The following is a 15,594-nucleotide window of genomic DNA, read 5'->3' as shown; positions in this document are numbered from 1 at the left end:
GAACCTACAGGAAGCGTTTAGAGGCTGTAATTTCTGCAAAAGGCGGATCTACTAAATATTGACTTCATTTCTTTTTTGTGGTGCCCAAATTTATGCACCTGCCTGATTTTGTTTGAACAATTATTGCACACTTTCTGTAAATCCAATAAACTTCATTTCACTTCTCAAATATCACTGTTTGTGTCTCCTATATGATATATTTAACTGACATTTTGTATCGTAAAAAACAATGATTTATACAGGAACATAATGACTATTAACAAGGTTGCCCAAACTTTTGCATCCCACTGTATATACACACACAAATACACAAAATTTAGAAACCATTCTTTCCAAATACAAAGTCACAATAACCTGGAATTTATCCTAAAGACCACTGATACCTAGCAGAAGCTGGTTTTGGTTAAAATACACGTCCACTTACAAAGCACACTGACACACACAACCACAATCTCACATACTGGGACAATCTATATTCAACATCCAAGTTAATTTGTAGATCTTCCTTAATGTAAAAAGAACCTAAAATATTTACATAAAATTAAAATTACACAAGACCACAAACTCAAAATAAATAAATAAATAAATAAATAATTCAATTGAGCTGGAAATCACAGCAGTACTCAATACTAGGACACCATTCAACCCTATATTAGATATAGAAATCAGTTGCAGCCAAAATGATGTTTAAACTGACAAGCCATTTTAGGGAAATTAAATATTTTGCATATGCTGATAAATATAAAAACTCCCAATCCACCATCCAATTCAAGGAGTTGGAGGTTGGAACTTGCAATTTGCTTTGGTTAGTTTCATGCTCAAATTTGTACTGTCACACAATGAAGTACATTTTCATAATATTATTCCCTACGATTAGACACCAGCCAAAAACGTATTTTGTTTTCAGTTTAGGCCAAGAATGAGGACTTTTTAGGAGTAGTTTTTCATTTAGCAAAATAGATTTGCATAACTTTCTGTATCTGTATTTAATGATTCTTTTTAATATTGCTCCATTATCTATAAACAAAAATATAAAATTGCATTGTTATAAAACTCTGTGCTTAATTTATTTGTCCTGGTTCGTTAGTTGGTCACAGAATCTCTCTCAAAGTATTACTGATAACTTGCTTTTTGTAAAATAAATAAACAACACAGACAAATAAAGCAATAAAATCATACCCACTTAGATAAAACGAGCCAAAGTACCAAATTACATAGCTATTCAATTTGTGCAACATCAATCATGAGAGCTTTGAGTGAGCATTGCAGCACACGGCAACTTGATGAATATATTGGCATCATAATTGAAACAATTTTACAAAGCAAAGCTGGAAATTTCATCAGATGATAACAAGGTACAACATGACAAATATGACTATGGACTTTTGCGAAGGAAAGCATCAAGGTCTCATTAACATTTATACATCTTTTCAGAATCTAGTCACTTGTCTCTAATGTGAAGCAGATAATTGATATTGGTCTATCAGACCATTTTCTTTTATTATTTAATATAGAAATAATGATAAAAAACATTCACAAGAAGCATACTGTTAAAAAACGCTACTTTGATTCATCAGCAGTTTCAAAACTTACAAGCATTCTAAGCAACCAGTCTTTTTGTAGTGCTAACTACAATAGCGAGGATAATGTGAATAGTAAGGTGGAAAATTTTACTAAAGTGAGAGCTGTTGTTGACATAGTCGCACCTGAAAAGACAGTTAAGAAAAACCTTCTAGCATTGTTATACCATGGAAGACCCAAAGAGTGTCTGATTTAAAGAGAACATGCCGGAGAACTGAGTGTAAATGGAAAAAAACTAAACTAACTATAAACTATGAGATATTGAAGGTTAAAATAACAGAATACAATAACACAGTTCGTCTTGAGAGGCGCTGCTATTTCTCTAGAATTATGAATAACAATGCTAGTAATCCCAGAATCTTACATTCTATGATTGATCATCTGCTAAACTCAGGTAACTCAATGGAATGCCTCCAGAATACTTCCAGTGAAACTTGTGAGGCTATTGCTGTATTTTTCAATTTTAAAATTAATGATTAGAAATAATCTAGTATATCTCTCCAACACTGGTCCTCTTAAGCCACAGCACTCCGTTACAAACAAATTAAATTCTTTCATCAGAATAAATTTACCCGATTCATATAAAATAATTTCTCAACTGAGACCCTCCATCTCCGTCCTTGACCCACTATACCAACAAGTTTTTTCAAATTAGTATCGGGCATGCTAATTGAGAGTATTCTTGACATAGTAAATTCGTCACTAGGTACTGGGGTCTTCCCAGAGTGTCATAAGACTGCTGTAGTTAAACCCCTACTCAAGAAAAATAATGTTGACTACTATGCTTTTGAAAATTTTAGACCTATTTCTAACCTGCCTTTCTTAAGTAAAATTCTAGAGAAGGCAGTCATTATGCAGCTAAATGACCACCTCAATAAACATGCTATTCTTGATAAGTGTCAGTCGGGTTTTAGAACAAATCACAGCACAGAAACTGCACTCGTTAAAGTAGTAAATGACTTGCGGGTAAATGCAGACAGAGGCCATTTATCTGTTCTCATCCTCTTAGATCTGAGTGCCGCACTTGATACCATTGATCACAATATTCTTAGTAATCGCTTTAGTCAGTGGGTGGGCCTCTCTGGCAGTGTCTTAAGGTGGTTTGAATCCTACCTGGCAGTTAGAAAATTCTTTGTTAGTTGTGGTAATTATACTTCAAAGACAGAGGATATTCTATATAGTGTTCCACAAGGCTCTATCCTGGGTTTGCTGCTCTTTTCGATCTACATGCTTCCGTTAGGTCAGATTATCTCAGGGCATAACGTGAGCTACCACAGCTATGCGGATGACATGCAGCTGTATTTATGAATAGCACCGGATGATCCCGACTTTGTTGATTCACCAACACAATATCTTACTTGTGTTTTTGAATGGATGAGTAGTAATTTTCTCAAGCTAAATAAAGAGAAAACTGAAATTTTAGTGATTGGCAATAATGGATATAATAAGGTTATTAGAGATATACTTGATGCATTAGGATTAAATGTCAAGATGGAGGTAAAGAATGTAGGGGTAACTATTGACTTTGACCTGAATTTTAAATCACGTATTAAATCAGACCACTAGGACAGCATTTTTTCAGTTAAGAAATATAGCAAAAGTTAGACCTCTTATATCATTGAAAGATGCTAAGAAATTAGTTCAGGCTTTTGTTTTCAGTCGACTAGATTACTGTAACGGACTCCTCTCAGGACTACCCAAAAAAGACATCAATCGATTGCAATTAGTGCAGAATGCAGCTGCTAGAATCCTAACCAGGAAAAGAAAATCTGAGCACACTTCTCCGGTTTTGATGTCACTACACTGGTTACCTGTGTCATTCAGAATTGACTTTAAAATACTGTTAATGGTTTACAAACCCTTAAAAAATTTCGTTTCTTCTTATATTTCAGAATGTCTGACACCTTACACTCCAAATCGTAACCATAGACCTTCAAATGAGTGTCTGCTTAGAATTTCAAGAGCTAAACTTAAAAGAAGTGGTGAGGCGACTTTCTGCTGTTATGCACCTAAAATCTGGAATAGCCTGCCAATAGGAATTCGCCAGGCTAATACAGTGGAGCACTTTAAAAAAACTGCTAAAAACACATTACTTTAACATGGCTTTCTCATAACTTCATTTTAGTTTAATCCTAATGCTCTGTATATTTAATTAATTATCATTATTATTCATGGTGGCTCCGCAATCCATACAAACCCCTACTCTCTCTTCTGTTCTTTTTCCTGGTTTTCTGTGGTGGCCTACCTGCACCACCACCACCTAATCAAAGCACCATAATGTCCCTACATCGATGGATTAAAGGTCAGAGGTCCACGTGACCGTCATCATTAAGTCCTTCCATGAGAACTGATCATTTATGTTAGGTAGAATGCCTAGAGGGGGGGCTGGGTGGTCTCATGGTCTGGAACCCCTTCAGATATTATTTTTTCTCCAGCCATCTGGAGTTTTTTTTGTTTTTTTCTCCCTGGCCATCAGACCTTACTTTTATTCTATGTTAATTAGTGCTCTCTTATTTAAATTCTTACCTTGTCTTTTATTTCTCTTTTCTTCATCAGGTAAAGTACTTTGAGCTACATTTGTATGAATATGTGCAATATAAATAAATGTTGTTGTTGGGACAAGTACAATTCAGATTTTTTCACTCACAGACTGAGCCCTATTAGGGAAGTGTTAACAAAAACACAAAAAAATAGATTTAGTGCCACAAACAAAAGTGATCTGAAACGTTCAAATTCAATTACAGGCATATGCAACTTGAATGTAATCCGTGTTTAAATGCTTGAATCAGATTAGGTAATGGAACATAATTGACCTGTGCCTCTTCTGTTCAACATGTTGACATTTAATGGGATATGTTTGATTAATAGAAAGTGATATCACATGATGTGATCGTTTGCTTACATGCAATTCAAATGCAAAAGTGCTGACCAGCTGTCCCCTTTCAAACTGCTTTGGGTTTTTTTTTTTGTTTGTTTTTTTTTAAATGCATGGTGCCTGGTTGCTTTAGAATAATGATTGCAAGGTTCTGACTGCTGTTTCTAGAAAGACAGGGATTAGATAGCTGCTTACACTTGCATGAAATTGTCTGCTTTAACCTGAGTGAGCCAGCAGGGAGCATACAGCCACCCTAACCCGGACACACACAGGCAGGACACGGGTTCTAACTCAACACCCGGTTTATTTACAGTTTCAAAGTGTACAAAACACCCACATCGCAACACACCAAAACAAAATCCCTTCTTGCCGCCAGTCCATCCTTCAGTTGATAAGGAATGCATTATTGACATAAACAGTAACTTTTATTTTTACAATGTATTAGAAGGTAAACAAAAAACGGTTTTATAATGTCTTTCACTGCATAAAAACTGCAAAATTGCTTATGGCTACACGAACACAGTATAGATATGACTGCAGAGAATCTATGCACAGACTGAAAGTGTCAATTCCTAATTCTTTTGTAGATTACAACCAAAACAATGAGCCATTTGTTTAAAACTCACTGTTGTTTTATAATAGCTGTAACATAATTCATAATTATATTTTTATTACTGGACTAAAGTTAAAGAAACACCAAAACAATTAAACAAAAAAAAAAACCAGCCCCAGACATACCACTGTGGAATGAGCCCCGGCCACAGGCAGGCAGACAAGATGTTAAGCACTACCACACGTTTATTTACAATTTCTATTTACAAGTTTAGTGCACCACAAAACACCCAAGACCCCCCAAAGTCCAGGCCTCACACCGCCTCTTTTCTTCAGGCCGCCTCCACTCTCTCCAAGTAGCTCAGTCCTTCTCCCCACCCGACTCCAGCCCTGAATGAAGGGAGGCGGCCCCTTTTATAATCACCTGGATGTGCTCCAGGTGTTTCCCGCCAATCTTCCACGTGGCAGAAGTGCCAGCTGCATCCATGGAAGCACTCCACGTGTGCCTGATCAACTTCTCCCCAGCACTTCCAGGTGTGGCGGAAGTGCTGAGGTCCAGGGTCCCCAAGGCATTGGAGCACCCCCTGGCTCCGACCATTAGCACCTACAGGGTTGAGCTTCAAAAGCCCTGCACCCGTGGCCACCAAAGCAACCAGGGCGGTTGCCCCCTCGTTGTCCGAGGGAGACGTAAGCCCTCCTCCGGTCCTCCGAGGCGTCCCGGTTGGGGCACAACCCCCGCCATCTGTGACACCACTTATAACACAAGATAAAAAACACACAATTTCTTAAAAGAAAAAAAAAAGTGCAATGTCAAATATTACTAATACTTCTTATAACCAAATCAGTATTTTATATAGTGCCTTTTCAACTAAAAGGATGCAATTATCAGTGTATTAAAATCGGGGACATGTCCATTATCACTGCAGAATGATCACTTTTAAATGCTCTTTAAAATGATGTTCACTATGAAAGGCTCCCTATAAAGGAACATTTTTTGTTATGTTCTGTATGACTTCACCGAGAAATAGCACAGTAATCTCTTAGCAATTTATCCAGGAACTTAAAAATTCATGAATGAGATGAAAGGTGATGCTGCCCTTTTTGAGATATTATAAGAAGAAGGGGAAATATTTTAGGGAAGTGAATTGACAAGCAAGTACATCAGACTCCAAATGTAACTTGTTCAACAGCTTGATATCAGAACCACTGTTTCAGAAATATTCTGAATACATTTAAATATCATTCATATAAGACCAGAAATCATTTTCATACTGATCATTTCAAATGTTCACAGACAAACACACCACACACACAGAACTTTAATTACATCTAGTTGGAACTGCAAGGGAAATAGGAACCTGTTTGACATTTAATACAGAGCTGATAACAGAGCTTAATTCATTCTATCATCAGTAACAGACTGGGAGTTTGCATTTTCTTTACCACAGGTTTCCTCCAGGACTGTGGAATTAATAAATGGATATAATAAAGACATCACTCTAGAGGTACTGTATGAGAATTGAAATTGCTCAGAAATGCCTATATTCACTGTAGCAGAACATATATATATCTGTAATTTGAGCTTTCAAGAGACAGTGCATTAATTATGCCCGCTGCCTCACAGCCTCAGATCCTAGGTTTAAATCCCAGTATGCACTCTGTCAATGTAGTTTGCATATCCTCCCAGCAGGGCACACTGTGACCCTAAACTGGTTAAGCAGGTTAAACAAATGGATGAATAGGTTGGCAGACTGAGCTTTAATAAAACAAAAATAAAATATGAATGACATCACTATTTGCAACCATAAGGCAGAAGAGGCATGAATAATAATGAAGATCTCCTATTTAACAACTGAACTGGTTATAAGGTTGTCCTCCTAATCTTGCTGAATGCACAGCAGTAAGGAATGACGTTGCTGATCTAATAAAATAATGCTGAAACAAAAACTATAAACATCACCAAAACAAAAGAATGGTAGCAGCAGTACAGGAAAAAAATAAATGAATACATTTATCTTTTAGGTATGGGATCACAAACAAGAACATTTTGTTACAAATGGACCACATGTTTAAGCTATCAGAAAATGATTTTTATTCTTTTTGTTCCCAATGCAATAACATTATAGTCATTCTTCAAAATAATGGGTAAATGTTCTCTTTCAAATAATATCACAAATCACACTGAGGCATCATGGTGGTGGGGTTATTAATTAGTTAGCATGGAGCTCTGCCTTAAATCCATGCTTTGCCGATTAACGTAAGCAGTTTGCACCCCAATATTCATGTGGGTACCTCCAATACTAAGACACTAAAATGGTGTGCAATGTGGGAGTGTGCATCTATATGGCCTGTTATACTAACCAGGCCTGGCTCCTTATGCTCACTGCTGCTGGGGAAAACAAAGCAAAAACAGTAAAACAAATGCATACTTCACACCACCAACAAATAAAATGCTTCTCAGGAGCTTAACTGGTTTTATAGTAGGATGCTGAAGAATGACTGAATTTGCCTTACCTATGCTCTTTATGTTCCAGAAGCTGGCAGTCTCTGCAGGTAAGACGGTCACAAGTCTCACAGAACAGTTTCAGCTGCTCCTGTTTGTGGATGGGGCAGAACACGGGTCGCTGGTTTGGCAAGCAGACAGCTTCTGAAACACACACACACACACATACACACAAAACAAAAGAGGACTTCTTAATTTGTTTTAATCAGACAAATGCTGCGAGAATACATTGTCGTTAGCAAGAGAAAAGATATCACTTGAAACAGTTGTTTAGTTTTTCAGTGAAATTCAGGACAGTACGACATACTTTTGGAAGAGTAAAATGAAAAACACATTCGGGCTTAATATCAGATGTGCACAGTGAGGAACTCACTATTTCCCAAAAACTTCAAAAATAAAAATAGAGTTTAAACTAAATTACATATTGCCAGAACTGTATTTTAAAATGTGCAGCCATAAAATATGATAAAGCTCTAATAAAGAGACAAAACCTTTAGGTATTTTAAATATTTGTCTCTCAAGAGGTCGAGGCTTTCCTCCTTGAACAATCCAGCAATTCAGGAACAAGTATCATTTAATTAAATATATCAAGGATGGTGTACATTATCTCATTATCCTTTTGCATTACATCCAAGTAGAAACCCGTCCTATTCTGCTCGAAAGTGTGGTATTTTTATATTATACTCCCATCAAAATGTGCAGAATTCACATTGCAGGGCTAGGATGAGCTTGCTATCCTGCATGCTTCTTGCATTATAATAATAAATAATAACGCATTTTATTTATATAGAGCCTTTGTCGGAAATTGGTTAATCACAATATAAATCAGCAGAACCGACAAAAAAAAAAAAAAAGTTGTTCTGTGCCTGAAATTTAACCACTATGGTATTCCGATTTACAGATTAATTTACCAGAATTCAAATGAATACATAAGCACGTCAAAAGCAAAAGAAAAAAAAAAAAAAACAAACACAACACCACATGTACTATTTGCAATTTGATTCTGTTTTCTGAAAGAAGCTATTATAATGGTTTGAAGATAATACCTGGCGATACTTCTTCTTTCTGGCGGATGGCATGATCCTTGGTAAATTTAACCCTCTGGTGAGCTTCAACACAGGTTTTACAAAGCCATTCTACACATTCCACACAAAAGCCAGTCGCTTCCGTTTTGTCCTCGCAGCTTGTACAGACCTTTTCCAGAAAATAAATTAGCAGTGTTACTTATTTTAAAGTCCCAGAAGAAAAAAAAAAAAAAAGAAAAAGCTTAACAATGGAGAGATCAGTCAAACGGAAATATTTTGCAAAAAAACAGCTCAGTAAAGCCTGATCTGCAATCATGAAGGGAAGGGCTTGTTGCTTACTGATCCAAACTAATATCCCTGTCACACTGGCAAAACTGCCTGAAGACAGAAAGGGAGATCTCCAGTTCTTGTAACTGTTAGGATGCTAGTAACTTGCTATTATTTATTGGAGGGGAGTCACGAGAGCTCAGTCATTGATTTGTGAATCCAATTAACCAATGTGGTGCCCATTACATCATCAGATGGAAGGCACAAACCAACCTTTGATGAGGGTCCTACTAAGAGTCAATACACAATGTATACTGAAAAGGTAAAGAGCAGTTTAAAAGGGCTTACTGTATATTAATACAGAGATAAAATAGAGTCTAAAACATTTCTGAAATGCTGCAGTACAAAATTCCAAATATGCTTTAAAATGTTTTTAACATATGTACTTCCTTTGAGCAAATCTAAATAAATTACATACATAAAATTAATGTATAGTATATATATATATATATTTTTTTTTTACTTGAACAAACTTATCCACACTGAATTAACTAGGGCTACAGTCAATTAACTGCACTAACACAGCATTCTCAAACCTGCTCAATTCAGTTTCGGATCCCTGGGGCCAAAGACAATTTCAGGGTCAACTGGAAAAATAAACCAACTCTGGTGCTACTGACATGGGGGCCAAGTTAGGATTGAGAAAAAAAAATTCATATATTTGAAATGTAAGAGGGGAAAAAAAAAAAAATCAGAAAAACGTGCTGGTATGTGAAGAAAGTACAAATTGCATGCAGATACGAAGACTAAGGATCAATCAGCATTCAAAAGCAAATTATCACCATGTTCAGCATTAGGGCTGGGTATCGCCACTGATGTCTCAATTCGATTTCAATTTACAATTTCCTGATTCAATATCAAGTTTATCTTGACTGAATTAGCATTCACTGATATAACTGAAGTGCCGGCTTTTTTTTTAAGAGATTACTAAACCATGCATAGAGAACGTTAATAATAATGTGATTAATTTCAGCAACACATTATTTATAATGAACAGTTAACATCACTATTTGCAAGATGTTGAACAAAATATTGATGCTCTATTTAAAAATAAAAAAAAAACACACCTTTTCACAGCCCTGCACTAAATCAAAACTCACCCTAATTTAACTAACCTGTATCATGCTCCTTGTTTTAATAAAATGCAATGACAAGTACTTTATAAATCATCTATAGCATCTTAAAAATATTATAATCAAATATTGTTTCTTTATATAGAACACGCTACCGTGGCTGTCCGTTTGTCTATCCAGGATTTTAAACCACCTGTAGCTTGCAAAACTGTTTGACCTGTTGACCTGAAATTTGGCACACATATACTACGTGATGTCTACTATCTGCTTTCGGAGTGATGATTGACCTCCAAGGCTACTCCTCTTTTTATTTTAATTTATTGTAGAATCAACTCTCGGCAGCGGCCAGCAAGGTGGTCATCCAGCACATGCGTACGGGCAACATTCTCATTCCCTACCACCTTTGCCGTCACATCCCCTGCCTCTTCATATCTTAAATCATTCCTGAGGCAGATTGAACACTTAAGTGCCAGCTTAAGTGAAAAATGAAGGAAAACGTACTAAGTAATTGCAACACAAACACTGGCTTAAACAGTTTTAACGCGAAAAGATGCTGACGAAAGAAGAGAAGAAACAGGCCACTAGGGTGGAGAAAAGAAGAGCTGCTCAGGGAACAGCAAGCACATCAACCTCTGAACAAATGAATGCTAAATGTACCGAGAAAGAGTATGAAAACTATGAATGCTCAAGTCAAGTGTATTCACTGCATGTTACCGTGCAGTGCGCCGTTACTGGTATTAAATAATAGATGTGATTCAGTAACTTATTCATGTATGAAATCTCCAATGTAGACCACCCTTCAACTAAACTGTTATCTAAATTTATTTCCCTGATGGAAATGTAAACCAATCTTAAATTTAGTCAAAATTAAAGATACAGCAAGAAGACTTGTGTTTTTCTATAATTCTACAAGTTCAACATATATCTTCAGTTGCTCACTTATTACAGTCACTTTAATCAGTCTCGTAAAAAGTGTCCTCGCAGTTCACCATCAGACAAAAACGAAGCATTTTAAAACAAGGATGTAGAGCTAATTCCCTTTGACAAATGCATTGGAACAAATGGAACATAAGAGAGAAAGAACTAGCTATCATGACTGACAACGATGCAGTGCAGCTTATAGAGCCACTTTGTGTCAGCTGCTTTACACACGCATTCACTTTGGCATCGCAGGATGCTCTGAAAATTGCCTGCTCGCTCGGCTGTGTGAGGCACATTGCAGACATTTTCCTCCATATCAGTACAGCTAGCCATATGCTTAAAGAGAAGCAATGTTTATTGGACTTGTCTGCACATAGACTTATGCTTGATGTGGTCATGCAATAGGACAGTGCATTGGAGATGCTAGAAAGGTTTTTGGAACAACAGTCAGCCATCTCAGCAGCTTAGCATACAGTTAGAGGTTGCTCCTGGTATGACTAACATTCAGCACTCATCTGCAACAAAACGACTGGGCTCCTGTGGTGTAACTTAGGAGTCTGCTGCCCTGAATGCCAAGCTGTTGCAAGGTATGGCTACTCTCTCAACTGACTGGAGAAATGTGGAGATTCTTTGGTTAAGATCTTCCTAAAGCCTCAGTACAATAATTTCACTTGTTTGTTTTCTGATTGGTATAGCATACCGCAGTTCCAAAACTTGTATCATTTGTCGGAAGCCCTCGTTTTCAAAAAACGGTGTAATGTTTCATATCTTTACAGACAGAACTGACTTAGTAAAGTGTTTTATCTGTAGAAAGCCTTAACAGGTGTATTAGCAACATCTACTGGGTGAAATGGATATGCAGAAATCTACATATAGTAATTGATCAGGACAGACATTCAGAGAGAGAGAGAGAGAGAGAGAGAGAGAGAGAGAGAGAGAGAGAGATCTTGAGACTTTAAGAAAAAAAAAAAAATAATGATCAATTGGAAAAACCTGATATTTTTATGCAGTCCTTTACGCACTTTTATTTGACTGTCCACAACTTCTTAGGAGCATAAAATAAAAATCCACAAAATCTCTAGTGCTCCAAGTGTGTCTATGTCGACTCCCCCCTTGTTTGCCTAGTGGTTATAAGCATACAAAAAAAAAAAACTGAGTGAGGAACAGAAGAGGGAAGTATTTCCACCATTGTAAAAATTCAAAGTTATTAATGGATCAGTAGGTACAAATGGAGGATGCGGTACTGTACATTATGTTCACTTTGTAACTTTTAACCAGAATTTAATCTGTCTCTGGCAATGTGTCCTCCATATCTATGTATTAGGTGGAGGCAATAAATTTAAGTGCAAAAATAGCATACACATTTTAACAAATATAAACCATATTCATTTAATAATTCAAAGAACTGTAAAAAGTACATTTTTAATTACCTCATCCTACTTTATATAATAAGATGCTTAATGTTAATAATTAAATCTTTATTTGAAAAATGAACATTTTTAGCTGTTGTAAATAATTATTCACAATGTTAACATGAATTCTTAAATTGGGTTAAAGATTGAAATGCCCATATTTGAAAAGTTACATTTTAACATATTTCAGACATATTTTCGTGCAAACTTCTGAGAAGAGTTAAGGAGTAAGAGTTAAAGGAGTTTTTTTTTTTTTTTTTCCCTAAATTTGTGTGGCTGATGAAAGTAAGTGAAGAACATAGGAACTTGATGTGAACTATTTTGAACTAGCCAACCCGCGGCGTACCATACGCCACATAATCAGGCCGGTTTTTTAATGATTTTTAAGCACAGGGAGAAAATTAACATTTGAAAAATTGGTAATGTAATAAATCAGCAAGAAATGCAACATTATAACAATGCACGGAACGAACCAACACACAATCGTCCGTGACTGAAAACTGGCAGACCAATCTAGTTGATGTGAGCGAAGGAAATGTAGACGCACGCCTTCTGTTCTGACAGATGCGTCGACGATGTATTGCTGGAAGAGTTTGCCACTGGAATGCAAGACACTAGATGAAGAGCTCATGGCAAGCCTGAAAGCATAAAATTGGAGCTGTGTGACTCTCGTTCTTTTCGCGGTTTGTTTTTACTCAACATGGGTTAATTGTATGTGCCAGCCTGGATCTCCGAAAGGAATAGCAGTGGAAAAACCATGGGGTCACAGTTCATATTGAGAACAGAGATACGCTTGCGAGCATCTCCCCTTGGATATATGCAAATGTCGCGTTGTGCAGGAGGTTCCCCGTCTTCACCTACAAAGCAGCAACACCAGTTTGACAGGACGTTATACCTTCTCATATCCAGACCTGGATTTTCCATGAATACCAATCGTACAGCAGTAACAGAGTAACCGTGAGTGATAATGTCATGCATTTGCATGTAAGACTTTGCGAAGGGATTAACCTGGCGTATCATGTTGTCTAGTTGAAGCAACAAAATGTCACTGTAAGTGCTATTAAATTCCTTTTGCAAACATTGACTGGTAGCCTCAGCAGAATCGAAGATATATAGCTGACCGTATTGTGGTGACGTGTCAGGATTGTTATATAAAGGAGAGACCTGAAGATAAATTTGACAGTGGATTCTGAAAGCATAAGGTCCTTGTCCAGATGGTTGAGCAATGTGTGTGCCCATTGACGCGAAAGGTAAAGCAGAGCTTTATTCCCCGATATGATCACAGTAATTTCGGGACAGTGGGTTCTTGCCAGTCAAGAGGTCTTCCAATAAAAGAGGGGGCTTGGATAGCGGTGGCAAAGACACCTTGCCGGCATGACAACACTTAGTGTAATGTCCAGATTTGTTGACCTCTGCTGGCCAATGAAGAGCATTGCAAGAAGCACATAGTGCGGTAGGTAGGCCAATGTTATGTTCTTGGAAAGACGGTATCTTCTTGAAAAGCCGCAGAAAAGTGAATGCAATATTTGTGCATGAACGATTTAGTGCTGTGTTGACACTGAAGGGAATTGGAATGAGTTGTGTTGAAGCATTGCTGGCAATGTTCACATAGCATAATTCGTTCAGTGGAGTGTGTTTTTAAATGCATGTTGAGAAATCTCTGCACTCAGAACGTTTTTGAACAAATCGTGCATTTAAAGATCTTTTTGGAATGCATTCGTTCAGTTGAGTGGGTGTGTAAATGTGCTTTGAGATATTTCTGGTGATTGAAGGTTTTGGAGCAGTGTTGACACTGAAAAGAATTCATCAGGGAATGTGTTTTGAGATGGTTAGTAAGGTATCTGCGTGCGTGAAAGTGTTTGTGGCAAATTTTGCATACAAATCTTTGCGTTGAATGGATCTGCATATGGTTGTGGAGATCCATCTCACCTGTGAAGTCCTCGTTACAAAACTTGCAATTGAAGGTGAGAGTGGAATGAGTTCCTAAGTGTTTTTTGAGAGCGCGAGTTGTCTCGAAGTATTGTTGGCAATGTTCACATTGTATCATTCGGTTAGTGTTGTGTTTTTTCAAATGTGCGTTCAGATATCTGTGCACTCTGAAGCTTTTGGAACAAAAGGTGCATTGAAAGTCCTGCGTGGAATGCGTGTGTTCAGGGGAGTGTGTCTTTAAATGTTTTTCAGGAAGAGGAGAGTGGGCAGGTGACGTCACATTAGTGTGGCGAACAAGTGGGTGTGCACGCTGTGTGCACATACCAACAGAGTCAAAAGATGTCACCAGAAGGTAATCACAGGGGTATTAGAGAGGCATGAGAACCTCGTAATGCCCATGATCCAAAGAACCGCTAAAGAGCTGGGATATGAAGAGACGCTGGGCCGGATTGTAAACTCGAGGAGAGGCATGAGGACGTTCTTGGAAGTAAATGCTGATAGTAGCTGGAAGGATTTGGGACATTGCCACAATTTCTGCCTCGCCACCATAGACTCCGGACATATTCATGTAATCAGCGTATTGTTGAGCAGACTGTATAACAATGCCTCTGTGACTAAGAGCAACGGACACCACGTCACCGAAGTTATCCCAATGTTGGCAAATAAAGCTAACAGCCATGTTACGAAGTTTGAGAGCAACAGTTTCGTCAATGACATTTCTCCAAAAAAGCCCGACTGACAAAAACAAACAGTTACCTGAAGCAGGAATTTCTATAACATTAAAAGAAGTGTTGTTTCCATGAAATACATTTGAAGCGGTAGCCATGGAGGGCAAAAGAATAGTCAACGTGGCTCACAGCAGGGTTTGGACCGGAGCACAGACCAAAGTAAGTGAGTATGTGTTTGATGAGCTGTTTGATTTGGCGGGCAGTGGTCTGAGGTGCATTCCTGAGCACATGGAAGAAGGGTTAGAGTTTCTGGAAGGGGCTTCGTTGTTTCTTTCGCATGGTTTTTCATGGTGGACGCGGCCAGGTGTCGAAACCAAAAAGAATAATGAAAAGTCAACGTGGCTTAGACGTGCAAGGGGACTCCTAGCACAGACGAAAGGGGCTAACTGGGTGGTCGGTGAGTTTTTGCGTCCGGGAACATGGGCAGGCAGTGTGAATGCCTAGAGAGTGAGGGTAGAAACGGGCCGGTGAAAAAGGAGTGTTTGTGGGCAGGGAAACGTCTTCTGTATTTCTGCAGGAGCATCTAAGAAGACGCATGTTTGTCGCGGATGCGAATTGCTGTATGTAGCGTGTAAAACAGTTTGCTATGGTTCACGCGTCGTGCGTCGTAACCGAAAACTCATTTTTTAAAGACTGCTTACTTCATTGTGTTTTAAACTCAGTTGTAA

At 37.8% G+C, this 15,594-nt stretch overlaps 1 protein-coding gene across 2 annotated transcripts in view; it reads right to left on the bottom strand.

Moving 5' to 3' along the window:
* Positions 1–15,594, bottom strand: part of trim24 (tripartite motif containing 24) — a 102,336-nt gene that overhangs the window by 51,385 nt on the left and 35,357 nt on the right. The window contains exons 3-4 of one of the 2 annotated variants that reach the window (XM_039769387.1): positions 8,558–8,705; positions 7,523–7,655 (exon numbers count right to left, since the gene is read on the bottom strand). In XM_039769387.1, the coding sequence (XP_039625321.1) occupies positions 7,523–7,655; positions 8,558–8,705 (281 nt within the window). The remainder of the gene's footprint in view (positions 1–7,522; positions 7,656–8,557; positions 8,706–15,594) is intronic. The other variant, XM_039769388.1, reaches the window with a different exon arrangement.

This window comes from Polypterus senegalus, chromosome 11, assembly GCF_016835505.1.
Source record: "Polypterus senegalus isolate Bchr_013 chromosome 11, ASM1683550v1, whole genome shotgun sequence".
NCBI lineage: Eukaryota > Metazoa > Chordata > Cladistia > Polypteriformes > Polypteridae > Polypterus > Polypterus senegalus.
Note: the sequence above shows the minus strand (reverse complement) of the source record. Positions and strands in the feature narration are given on the sequence as shown.